Source organism: Hemitrygon akajei, chromosome 2 (assembly GCF_048418815.1).
Source record: "Hemitrygon akajei chromosome 2, sHemAka1.3, whole genome shotgun sequence".
Lineage (NCBI taxonomy): Eukaryota > Metazoa > Chordata > Chondrichthyes > Myliobatiformes > Dasyatidae > Hemitrygon > Hemitrygon akajei.
In genome coordinates, this window is record NC_133125.1 from 179,025,958 (window position 1) to 179,039,661 (window position 13,704).

The window sequence follows — 13,704 nt, forward strand, 5'->3', positions numbered from 1 at the left end:
AGCAGGGTAGACAAAGGAGATGAAGTGGAGGTGGCGTACTTACATTTTCATAGAAACGTAAAAAATAGGTGCAGGAGTAGGCCATTCAGCCCTTCGAGCCTGCACCGCCATTCAGTATGATCATGGCTGATCATCCAACTCAGAACCCTGTACCTGCTTTCTCTCCAAACCCCCTGATCCCTTTAGCCACAAGGGCCATATCTAACTTCCTCTTAAATATAGCCAATGAGCCGGCCTCAACTGTTTCCTGTCGCAGAGAATTCCACAGATTCACCACTCTCTGTGTGAAGAAGTTTTTCCTCATCTCAGTCCTAAAAGGCTTCCCCTTTATCCTTAAACTGTGACCCCTCGTTCTGGACTTCCCCAACATCGGAAACAATCTTCCTGCATCTAGCTTGTCCAATCCCTTTAGAATTTTATACGTTTCAATAAGATCCCCCCTCAATCTTCTAAATTCCAGTGAGTATAAGCTTAGTCGATCCAGTCTTTCTTCATATGAAAGCCCTGCCATCCCAGGAATCAATCTGGTGAACCTTCTCTGTACTCCCTCTATGGCAAGAATGTCTTTCCTCAGATTAGGAGACCAAAACTGCACACAATATTCTAGGTGCGGTCTCACCAAGGCCTTGTACAACTGCAGCAGAACCTCCATGCTCCTGTACTCAAATCCTTTTTCTATGAATGTCAACATACCATTTGCTTTTTTCACCACCTGCTGTACCTGCATGCCCACCTTCAATGACTGGTGTACAATGACATCCAGGTCTCGTTGCATCTCCCCTTTTCCTAATCGGCCACCGTTCAGATAATAATCTGTTTTCCTGTTCTTGCAACCAAAGTGGATAACCTCACATTTATCCACATTAAATTGCATCTGCCATGAATTTGCTCTCTCACCTAACCTATCCAAGTCACCCTGCATCCTCTTAGCATCCTCCTCACAGCTAACACCACCGCCAGCTTCGTGTCATCCGCAAACTTGGAGATGCTGCATTTAATTCCCTCATCTAAATCATTAATATATATTGTAAACAACTGGGGTCCCAGCACTGAGCCTTGCGGTACCCCACTAGTCACTGCCTGCCATTCTGAAAAGGTCCCATTTACTCCCACTCTTTGCTTCCTGTCTGCCAACCAATTCTCTATCCACATCAACACCATACCCCGAATTCCGTGTGCTTTAAGTTTGCACACTAATCTCCTGTGTGGGACCTTGTCAAAAGCCTTTTGAAAATCCAAATATACCACATCCAGTGGCTCCCCCCTATCCACTCTACTAGTTACATCTTCAAAAAATTCTATAAGATTCGTCAGACATGATTTTCCTTTCACAAATCCATGCTGACTTTGGCCGATGATTTCACCTCTTTCCAAATGTGTTGTTATCACATCTTTGATAACCGACTCTAGCATTTTCCCCACCACCGATGTCAGACTAACCGGTCTATAATTCCCTGGTTTCTCTCTCCCTCCTTTTTTAAAAAATGGGGTTACATTAGCCACCCTCCAATCCTCAGGAACTAATCCAGAATCTAAGGAGTTTTGAAAAATTATCACTAATGCATCCACTATTTCTTGGGCTACTTCCTTAAGCACTCTGGGATGCAGACCATCTGGCCCTGGGGATTTATCTGCCTTTAATCCCTTCAATTTACCTAACACCACTTCCCTACTAACATGTATTTCCCTCAGTTCCTCCATCTCTCTAGACCCTTGGTCCCTTACTATTTCTGGAAGATTATTTATGTCCTCCTTAGTGAAGACAGAAACAAAGTATTTATTCAATTGGTCTGCCATGTCTTTGTTCCCTATGATCAATTCACCTGTTTCTGACTGTAAAGGACCTACATTTGTCTTGACCAATCTTTTTCTTTTCACGTATCTATAAAAGTTTTTACAGTCAGTTTTTATGTTCACTGCCAGCTTTCTCTCATAGTCTTTTTTCCCTTTCCTAATTAAGCCCTTTGTCCTGCTCTGCTGGTCTTCGAATTTCTCCCAGTCCTCAGGTGTGCTGCTTTTTTTTGCTAATTTATATGTTTGTTCTTTGGACTTGATACTATCACTAATTTCCCTTGTCAGCCACGGGTGCACTACCTTCCCTGGTTTATTCTTTTGCCAAACTGGGATGAACAATTGTAGTTCATCCATGTGATCTTTAAATGCTTGCCATTGCATAACCACCGTCAACCCTTTAAGTATCATTTGCCAGTCTATCTTAGCTAATTCACGTCTCATACCTTCAAAGTTACCCTTCTTTAAGTTCAGAAACTTTGTTTCTGAATTAACTATGTCACTCTCCATCTTAATGAAGAATTCCACCATATTATGGTCACTCTTACCCAAGGGGCCTCGCACGACAAGATTGCTAACTAACCCTTCCTCATTGCTCAATACCCAATCTAGAGTGGCCTGCTCTCTAGTTGGTTCCTCGACATGTTGGTTCAGAAAACCATCCCGTATACATTCCAAGAAATCCTCTTCCTCAGCACCCTTACCAATTTGGTTCACCCAATCTATATGTAGATTGAAGTCACCCATTATAACTACTGTTCCTTTATTGCACGCATTTCTAATTTCCTGTTTAATGCCATCCCCAACCTCACTACTACTGTTAGGTGGCCTGTACACAACTCCCACCAGCATTTTCTGTCCCTTAGTGTTATGCAGCTCTACCCATATCGATTCCACATCCTCTAGGCTAATGTCCTTCCTTTCTATTGCGTTAATCTCCTCTCTAACCAGCAACGCTACCCCACCTCCTTTTCTTTCCTGTCTATCCCTCCTGAATATTGAATATCCCTGGATGTTGAGCTCCCATCCTTGGTCACCCTGGAGCCATGTCTCTGTGATCCCAACTATATCATATTCATTAATAACTATCTGCACATTCAATTCATCCACCTTGTTACGAATGCTCCTCGCATTGACACACAAAGCCTTCAGGCTTGTTTTTACAACACTTTTAGCCCTTATACAATTATGTTGAAAAGTGGCTCTTTTTGCTTTTTGCCCTGGATTTGCCTGCCTGCCACTTTTACTTTTCACCTTACTACTTTTTGCTTCTACCCTCATTTTACACCCCTCTGTCTCTCTGCACTTGTTCCCATCCCCCCTTTTCAGAAGGCTTTTGACAAGGTGCCGTACATGAGGGTGCTGAGCAAGATTATATCCCATGGAATTACAGGGAAGTTACTAGCATGGGTGGAGCATTGGCCGATCGGCAGAAAACAGAGAGTGGGAATAAAGGGATCCTATTCTGACTGGCTGCCGGTTACCAGTGGAGTTCCACAGGGGTCGGTGTTGGGACCGCTGCTTTTTACGATGGATTTGTGGTTAAATTTGCCGATGATACAAAGATAGGTGGAGGAGCGAGTACTGTTGAGGAAACAGAGAGCCTGCAGAGAAACTTAGACAGTTCAGGGGAATGGGCAAATGAAATACAATGTTGGAAAGTGTATGATCATCAATTTTGGTGGAAGAAATAAACAGGCAGACTATTATTTAGATGGGGGGAGAATTCAAAATGCAGAGAAACAAAGAGACTTGGGAGTTCTTGTGCAGGATACCCTAAAGGTTAACCTCCAGGTTGAGTCGGTGGTGAAGAAAACGAATGCAATATTGGCATTGATTTCTAGAGGTAGAGAATATAAGAGCAGGGATTTGATGTTGAGGCTCTATAAGGCACTCGTGATTTGACACTTGGGAGTATTGTGAGCAGTTTTGGGCTCATTTTAGAAAGGATATACAGACGTTGGAGAAGGTTCAGAAAAGATTCACGAGAATGATTCCAGGAATGAAAGGGTTACCGTATGAGAAACGTCTGGCAGCTCTTGAGCTGTATTCCCTGGAGTTCAGGAGAATGAAGGGGGATCTCATAGAAACATTCCAAATGTTAAAAGGCCTGAACAGATTAGATATGGCAAAGTTATTTCCCATGGTAGGGGAGTCTAGGACAAAGGGCAGGACTTCAGGTTTGAAGGACGTCCATTTATAAGAGATGCGGAGAAATTACTTTAGTCAGAGGGTGGTAAATCTGTGGAATTTTGTGCAACGAGCAACTGTGGAGGCCAAGTCACTGGGTGTATTTAAGGCAGAGATAGATAGGTTCTCTATTAGTCAGGGCATCAAAGGGATGGGGAGAAGGGATGATTGGACAAATTGTATCAGCACATGATTGAATGGCAGAGCAGACTCAAGGGGCCAAATGGCCTACTTCTGCTCCTATATCTTATGGTCTTAGAGAGTGGAGTGACATTTGAAATCTTCCGGTCCTCTGGGACCATGCCAGAATCAAGTGATTCTTGAAAGATCATGACCAATGCATCCGTTATCTCTTCAGCAACCTTTCTCAGGGCTCTGGGATGTAGTCCATCTGGCCCAGGTGACTTATCCACCTTAAGACCTTTCACTTTGCCGCACACTTTTTCCTTTGTAATAGCAGGGACACTCACAGACCTCTGACACACTGCTAGTGTCTTCCACAGTGAAGACTGATACAAAGTACCGATTAAGTTCATCTGCCATTTCTTTGTCTCCCATTACTACTTCATCGGCATCACTTTCCAGTGGACCAATATCAACACTCACCTCCCTTTTACTCCTTATATAACAGAAAAAGCTTTTGGTATCCTGCTTTATATTATTGGCTAGTCTACCCTCATATTTCATCTTTTCCCTTCATATAGCTTTTCAGTTGCCTTTTGTTGGATTTTAAAAGCTTCCCAATCATCCATCTTCCCACTCACTCCATTTTGATTCAAGTGTCTGATGATTGAGGATCAAAACTTGTTTCTGAATGAGTGGTGGGGTCCCTGATGATGGAGGCTGCTTTCCTGCAACAACTCTCCATGTAGATGTGCTCAATGGTGGGGAGGGCTTTACCCATGATGGACTGGGCCGTATCCACTACTCCTTGTAGGATTTTCTGTTGAAGGACATTGGTGGTTCCAATGATGCAGCCAGTCAATATACTCTCCACCACACATCTACAGAAGTCTGTCAGATTTTCAGGTGTCACGCCGAATCTGCACAAATTTCGAAGGAAATAGAGGCACTGCTGCATCTTCTTCATTTTGTTCTTAACTGCTGCGCCCAGCACAAGTCCTCTGTAATGAGACACCAAGGAATTTAAAGTTGCCGACCCTCTCCGACTCTGATCCTCTGATGGGAACGGCTCATGGACCTCTGGTTTCCTCTTGAAGTCAGTAATCAGGTCCTTGGTCTTGCTGACATTGAGGAAGAGGTTATTGCTGTGGCACCACTCAGACAGATATTCAGTCTCCCTCCTATATGTTGCTTCATCACCACCTTTCATCCCAGAATCACCACCAGCTCCAAGAACTCTTGCTGTTTTCCCAGTGGGACAGAGCAGCCTCACACATGGAAATGCTTTACTGACTTTTGTCATGAGGAACAGACATTGAAATCAATGAAACGGGCACTGCCGTGGAAACCATCAGACTCGACACCTCAGGAGGAAGAGGAAAGTGTACATTTAATAGTCTGTGGAATTACCCCTCCCTCACACTCCATTAGTGCATTTTGACCCACCAGTAACCCATCTGCACAGGGAACATCGATACCCTGATATCTCAGCATTTTCAATGAGATTCTGGTCTTGTTATTTCAGAGAACATTCTCAGGTTTGTTGCCTTTTTGTCAGCCGGGCTCGAAATATTTCTCACAGATCACCTTCTCCAGGGGCTGAACTACATCATCTGCTTGAAAAGTGCTCAATAAATAAATTTCATCTTTTATTTATTATCATTGCTGTTGATGTTTCTTTCACCATCATGTCACACCCCTTTCCCCATTTCCCACACTAATCTAATGCATTTTGTACCTCCCTCCCCTCCCATCCCTTCTCTTGCTACTTTTTCCATTTCTCCACCTTTTCCATCCATCCACACTTTCACTTCACAACCATTTCCTTCTGTTCTCTCCAACAGAAAACCCAAGCCTCAGGTTTGACAAACAGTTCTTCTTCTCTCATCCCACCAGTGCAGCAATGAGTGTTGGATCAAATCCCGAACGGGCTCCTCCTTGGGATGGCAGGTACTCACAGAGATGGGGGTGAATGACGGCTGCATTCAATATCTGACACCTCAGTGTTTATTCTATCAGGTGAGTCACCCAACTTAGCCTCTGCTGGAAAACACAACCACAAAAACTATGGAGAGTTCTGTACCCAATCACATCCTGTATAAACACAGGGATGAAAGAAAAATTGGTATCTATGAGGAAGGGAAGGGTTAGATTCATCTTGGAATAGGTTAAAAGGTCAGCATAACATTTTGGGCCAAATGGCCTGAACTATGTTGTACTGTTCTACGTTCTATGAAACATAAAGCTACTTACCAACAAGGCGTAGTTGTATTATTCTCAACTCTTGTCCATCCACAATGAAGGTGTAATCTCCTTGGTCGCCATGTTCTGTTCCATTCACAGTCAGAGCACCATTAGAAGTATTAAAGTGCAGACGAAACTCAAACTGCTCACTGGGTTCCACTAAGCTGTGACCTGGGACATGACGCAAAATGATCCTGTCGATGAAGTTCCAAACTATTTCACTCTTGCTGGGATCAACTTTGAGTTCAGGATCCAGTAAAACTGATGACCCAAGGAGACCAACCTCTTCTTTAACTGTATCTGTTAATAAAAATAATTGCACTCATTTAAAATGTGGTGGCTGTGAAACAATTAAACAGAGAACTTTGTGAAACTACAGCAAATGAGAACATACTACTGAATAGATATTGAGCCACTCTTTACTGGGGTTACAGGAACTTGTCTTTCAGACAAGAATGTTGTGGAAATTCTTTCTGGCCCAGCCTCCCACCTCAAACCCCTCATCAACTTTGGCTGATCCGACACTCTCACACTATACCTGTTCAAGCCAGATCCCAGTGCTTCTGATCTACACTGGCTCCAAAACTGGCAATTCACTGGCTTCAAATTTCTCTATTCTCCGTCTCTCAGAAAGTTGAATTGCCTCACCTTCAGATTTCTCTGGGGTCCATTCATCCTCTTTTCAGGAACATCCCTCAGTTTCAACACCTTGGCAACACAGGGGACAGGCAGAACCTCAGCACATGGTGGTACCTGGTGCCCGGGTATTTAGATTCCACACACAGCCTGATACAGCCACACATGAAGTTGGTCATCAGGGTGAGGGACACATTGGGTAAATTGTTGTGCCCGTTATACAGGGATTTGTGCGTTGTGATCTGTGCCTCACCTACTCCATCTTGGACCCCCAGATGAACCTGAAAACAGCTCGGGTGATTCTCAAGCTGGAGGAGCGGGCCATGGGCAACACTTGCACCAAGTACAGCAGCCTGAGAGAACCTCACACTTGTTGACCAGGTTCTTCCCAGATATCGAAAGGGAGCATCGTCCCCACAGTCCCAATTTCAGTTTTATCCTCTCAGTCCAGTCCAGGCAATTATTCAAAGTTCAAAATACAACATAAATTTATCATCAAAGTACATGTATGTAACCATATACAACAATAAGATTTATTCTCTTGCAGGCATTCACAGTAACTACAAGAAACACAAATGACCCCCCCATCCAATGTGCAAAAGACAACAAACTGTGCAAATACAAATAAAATAATAGTAGTAATAAATGAACAACAAATATCAAGAACATGAGATGAACAGTCTTTGAAAGCAAGTCCATTGGTTGTGGGAACATTTCAGTGATGGGGCAAGTGAAGTTGAGTGAAGTTATCCCCTTTGGTTCCAGAGCCTGGTGATGGTTGAGGGGTAATAACTGTTCCTGAACCTGGTGGTGTGAGTCCTGAGGCTCCTGTAATTCTTCCTAATGAGAGCAGTGAGAAGAGGGCACAACCTGGGTGGTGGGAGTCCCTGATGATGAATGCTACCTTGCTGCTACATTACTCTGTGTAGATGTGCTCAGTGGTTGGGAGGGCTTTCCTTGATGATGGACTGGACCATATCCAATACTTTTTGGAGGATTTACCATTCAAAGGCATTGGTGTTTCCAGACCAGGCTGTGACACAACCAGTCAATACACATCTATAGAGGTTTGTCAGTTTTAGATGTCATGCTGTATCTTTGCAAACTCCACACTTCCAGTCCCACGTAGCCGAGTACAACTCAGTCAGTGAACCATCACCATCCTTCTGAAGGGGAGCTGAAGACATTGTGCAGCTTGTCTATTTTAACTGTTTCCATCAGGAATCTGGAGGTGCTGTCCAGCCTGTTGTCGGCACTACCAGCTGCATCGATGATGTCACCAACCAGAATGACCAGCTGTGACATCACCGGCAGTGGTGGGAGTGGCTCGAGGATGGCCAGCCGCTCGCTCCGCACGGGTGAGGTGTACGTGTTAATTAACCAGAGCAGAGTGTTTCAGTACATTATGTATGCCACAAGGAGCCACACCCCAACCACCTCTCTGACTTGGGTGATTGAGAAGTTGTCACCCTGTAACAGAATTCCCAGGCCAGAAGGATGACAATCGTTGCCCCCAACCACACAGACGGACCATGGGGCCACCATCACAACCAACTCTGGCAGTTGCAGAGTGTGTTTGATCACACTCCTGTAAAAAACTCACATCAGCCTTGACCTTGGCCAGTTATTGTAAGGTGTTGATACATCACACTGTTCTCTTTACACTGATCACATCCAAAGATGCCAATTTTGCATCTATGTTTAGTTTCTGTATTACATTTCTTGTCCAGGTCACTGAGCCTCAGCCTCAGCCAACACGGACATCCCTCTCTTTGGAGGCTATGCCCTCTGGTCCTCAATTCGCCCATGAAAGCAAACATCCTCATCACATCCACTCCATCTTGGTCTTTCAACTTTCAAAAGGTTTCAATGAGATCACCCTCATTCTTCTAAATTCCTCTGAGTTCAGGCCCAGAAACTTCAATCACTACTCATATGATAACTCTTTCATTCCAGTAATCATCCCTGTGAACCTCCTCTGAACCCTCTCCAATGTCAGCACATCCTTTCTTAAATAAGGGGCCCAAAACTAATCACAATACTCCAAGTGAGGCCTCACCAGTAATTTATACAGCATCAGCATTACATCCTTGTGTTTATGTTCCAGTCCTCTTGAAATGAATGTGAACATCTCATTCACTTTCCTCACCACCAATTCAACCTACAAATTAACCTTTCAGGAATCCTCGAGGACTCCCAAATCCCTCTGCACTTCAGATTTTTCATTTTTTCCCCCATTTAGAACATGATCTATGTTTTTAATCCTTCTACCGAAGCGCATGACCATACAATTCCTGACACTGTATTCCATCTGACACCACTCCAAATCTGTCAAAGTCCTTCCGCAGCCTCTCTGCTTCCTCAACGCGACCGGCCCCTCCACCTTCAACCGACAGTTTAAGGCGACTGAAACTAATCATTGAATCAGAATCAGAATCAGAATCAGGTTTAATATCACCGACATAGGTCATGAAATTTGTTCTTTTACAGCAGCAGTACACTGTAACACATAATAATAAAAAGCAATGAATTACAATAAGTGTATATTAGAAAATAAATTAAATAAAGAATGCAAAAAGAGAGAAATAAAAAGTGAGGTAGTGTTGATGGGTTCATTATCCATTGAGGAATGTAATGGCAGAGGGGAAGAAACAGTTCCTGAAACACTGAGTGTGTGTCTTCAGCCTCCTGTACCTCCTCCTTGATGGTAACATTGAGAAGAGGGCACATCCTGGATGATGGGACTCCTTAATGATGGATACCATCTTTTTGAAGCATCACATTTTGAAGGTGTCCTTGATACTAGGTTAGTGCCCATGATGGAGCTGGCTGAGTTTCCAACTTTCTGCTGCTTTTTCTGATCCTGAGCAGTGGCCCCTCCATACCAGACAGTGATGTAACCTGTTAGAATGCTCTCCACGTACATTTGTAGAAACTTGCACGAGTCTTTGATGACATACCAAGACTCCATAAACTCATAATGAAACATAGCCGATGTTGTGCCTTCTTTGTAATTGCATCAATATGTTCGGGCCAGGACAGATTTTCAGTGGTGTTGACATCGAGGAACTTGAAACTGTTCACCTTTTCCATGGCTGATCCATTGATGAAGACTGGGGAGTATTCTCTATTGACTTCACCTTCCTAAAGTCCACAATCAATTCCTTGGCCTGACTTACATTGAGTTTGAGGTTGTTGTTGTCACACCACTCAACCAGCTGATCTACTTCACTCTTGTACACCTTCTTGTCACCAACAGTGGGCTAAGCATTCATCCTAGATGTGTTCCAGTGGTGACTGTCAGCAAGGTGGAGATGTTATTTCTGATCCGCCCTGACTGGTCTCCCAGTGAGGATGTCAAGAAGGGAGGGACAGACCCCAGGTTTTGAAGCTTTTTGAACATTCTGATTCTGCCCCAGGGGAAGACAATACATGAATGTTCATGTTGATTGGTGGTCATTTAAATCCTCAGGGTGTGATCAGGGAAGTCGTTAAGTGGCCATTGTCTGCATTAGCACAATGTCAAAGTGTATCCCTGTCACAATGGGACAGGTATGTTTTGTCAGAATCTGAATCAGGTTTATTATCACTGGCATGTGATGTGAAATGTGTTAACTTGGCAGCAGCAGTTTAATGCAATACATAGTTAATATGTATATGTATACATAGTTAATAGTTAATGTAATACCAGTTCTGTATTCAGAGAGCCATCCTTCAGCACTTTCACAAAAGAGATGTATTTTGGGTGTTTGGAGTTTGTGCTCTGAAGCTTTCAAAAGGATCCTACTGGCTGGGATGTACGACTATTGTAAATATGTAATTCTACAAATATTCAAAATGTTAGAGGTTGGTAGGAAATCATAGCTATTGAAATTGAGTTTATTCATTATCACTTTATTTGTGTTTAAAAAATGTAAGGCTGTGTGTGATGAGAGGAGAATCAGATTCTCTGCAGAAATTCTGCTGTTTTTATATCACCAGCTTCAATGTCTCTCCAATGACTCAGTTGATGAGTCACAGCAGAGGTTATCCTGCTTAGACTTTGATGAAAATAAAAATCACAGATCATAGTTTCTATGGCAGATTCTGCCATTAATAAATCACACACTACATCACAAATATCTGAAACTTCTTACCAATGACAAGCAACTCCATTATTTTCAACTCTTTCCCACCAACCGTGAAGGTGTAATCTCCTTGGTCACGGGCATTTAATCTGCTTATCGTCAGTGCACCACTCAAAGCGTTGAATTGTAAACGGTCCTTGAACTGTTCACTCAGTTCCAATGTGGCGATACCTGGGACGTGATCCAAAATAACATCATGGCTTTTGTTGCTGGCTTTGAAAGTCCAAAGGATATCATTCTTGCTGGAATCAACGGTGATTTCAGGATCCAGTAAAACTGATGAACCAAGGACACCAACCACTTCTTCCCTTTCAGCTGATTAGAATAAAAGGAAAATATAATTATTTAAACTGTAGAGCAGGTGAAAGTGAGACAACTACAGTACAGGAGTAATATTACATGAACAGATGTTATTGGACATTTTACTGCCGCTTCAGGACCAAGCTGTGTAGGGCGACTTGATCTGTAGCCTTGGTCACCTGGACAATACTAATACTTATGTCAGGATGTTGTTTATTGGCCTCAGCTCAGGGTTTAATACAATCATTCCCACGGTTCTGACTGGAAACATTACAACCTTGCTTTTATATTCTAGTCCTCTCAAAATGAATGCTAACATCACATTTGCCTTCCTCATCACAGACTCAACCTGCAAATTAAACTTCAGGGAATCCTGCACAAGGTCTCTCAAATCCCTGTGTGTCTCAGAATTTTGTAATTTTCTCTCTTTCTTTTCTTTTTACAATATTCTTATTCAGAAGAAAAAAAACAAGATTTACAGAGTGCAACACATAGATACATCTCAACATATCTTGTGTACATTCATATATTGTAATAAAATTGATCAAAATGTTATAGCATAACACATAAAGGTATACCACTCTGTAATCAAAAATTTAAAGATAGGTCATACATCATAAAAGAAATTTTTTATATAAAAAAAATTCAATCCCCTACCAACTACCAAAGAAAAAAGCTGACGGATGATAATGGATAATTAGAGGAAAAAAAACATATTTGCTTAAGAAGAGAAGATAAAAATATACATAAAAGTCTGTGCACTGTTAAACTTTATAAATTGGAAAAGTAATTTAGAAAAGGTCCCCAGATATCATAAAAAGATTGTTTTGAATTTAAGACTGAGCAGCGGATCTTCTCTAAATTTAAATAAGACATAATATCACGTAGCCATTGAAGATGTATAGGAGGAGTAGACTCCTTCCATTTAAGCAAAATTGCTCTTCTTGCTAAAAGAGAGGTAAAAACTAAAACCTGTAGGTTAGGAGAATTTTAAGTTATATCTTTACTTGCAATAATACCAAACAAAGCAGTAAGGGGATTTGGGTCAAATTGGACCCTAAAAAGTTGTGAGAAGGTGTGAAATACTTCCCACCAAAACTTTTCCATTTTAGGGCAAAACCAAAACATATGAATTAAAGAGGCATCAGCAGAGTTGCATTTATTACAAAGTGGAAAAACATTCGGATAAAAACTGGACAGCTTCTGTTTAGAAATGTAAGCTCTATGAACCACTTTAAATTGTAGAAGAGAATGACGAGCACAGAAAGATGATTTATTAACCCATTTAAGAATTCTATTCCATCTATCATCAGAAATCTGAAAATTTAGGTCATCCTCCCAAGTTTTTTTTAATTTTATCTAAAAAGTCTTGTCTGGAATTAATCAACAAGTTATAGATACCCGTAATAGAACCATTAACAAAAGGTTTTAAATTTAAAAGATCGTCCAGTAAATTTTTATCAGGACCTATAGGAAAAGTAGTTAATTGGAAACGTAAGAAATCTCTAATTTGAAGGTATCTGTAAAAATGTGTTTTTGGGAGTGCAAATTTAGTTGACGATTGGTCAAATGAAGCAAGAGATCCTGAGATAAACAGGTCCCAAAAACACTTAATACTTAGTTCATCCCAATCCTTAAAGACTTTGTCAGTCATGGAAGGGATAAAAAAAAAATTAAGGAGAATGGGAGATAAAAATGAAAAATACACTAAACCAAAAAATGTCCTAAATTGAGACCAAATCCTTAAAGTTTGCTTAACAATTATGTTATCTGTTATTTTATTTACTGAAAAAGAAGTGTATGATCCAAGAAGAGAGACAATAGAGGAATTTTTTACAGAATTAACTTCTAAGGAAACCCATGATGGGCAATCTTTACGATAAATATAATAGGACCAGCAAGTAATATTCCTTATATTGGCAGCCCAATAGTAAAACCTAAAATTGGGTAGGGCTAATCCACCCATCTCTTTATTTCTTTGTAGGTAAACTTTACTTAAATAAGCTTGTTTATTATTTCAAATATAAGATGTTAAAATTGAATCTAAAGAATCAAAGTAGGTTTTAGGAATAAAAATAGGTAAGGCCTGAAAACTATATAAAAATTTAGGAAGAATCTTGATTTTAGTTCTACACTGCAGTCATTGAGTCTGTCCTGTGCACCTCCATCATTGTGTGGTTTGGAGCCGCCACCAAGCAGGATAGAACCAGACTACAGCGCACAGTGAGGGCTGCCGAGCGCATCATTGGAGCCTCCCTGCCCTCTATTGTGGACCTGTACTCTTCCAGGTTGA

At 41.7% G+C, this 13,704-nt stretch overlaps 2 protein-coding genes across 2 annotated transcripts in view; both read right to left on the minus strand.

Moving 5' to 3' along the window:
- The window catches only part of LOC140721498 (uncharacterized), a 366,186-nt gene that overhangs the window by 45,972 nt on the left and 306,510 nt on the right, over window positions 1-13,704 (minus strand). The gene's annotated exons all lie outside the window — the stretch shown is intronic.
- The window catches only part of LOC140738401 (uncharacterized), a 78,394-nt gene that overhangs the window by 33,408 nt on the left and 31,282 nt on the right, over window positions 1-13,704 (minus strand). The window contains exons 2-3 of the mRNA XM_073065647.1: window positions 11,121-11,426; window positions 6,358-6,648 (exon numbers count right to left, since the gene is read on the minus strand). Coding sequence (XP_072921748.1) covers window positions 6,358-6,648; window positions 11,121-11,426 — 597 coding nt within the window. The remainder of the gene's footprint in view (window positions 1-6,357; window positions 6,649-11,120; window positions 11,427-13,704) is intronic.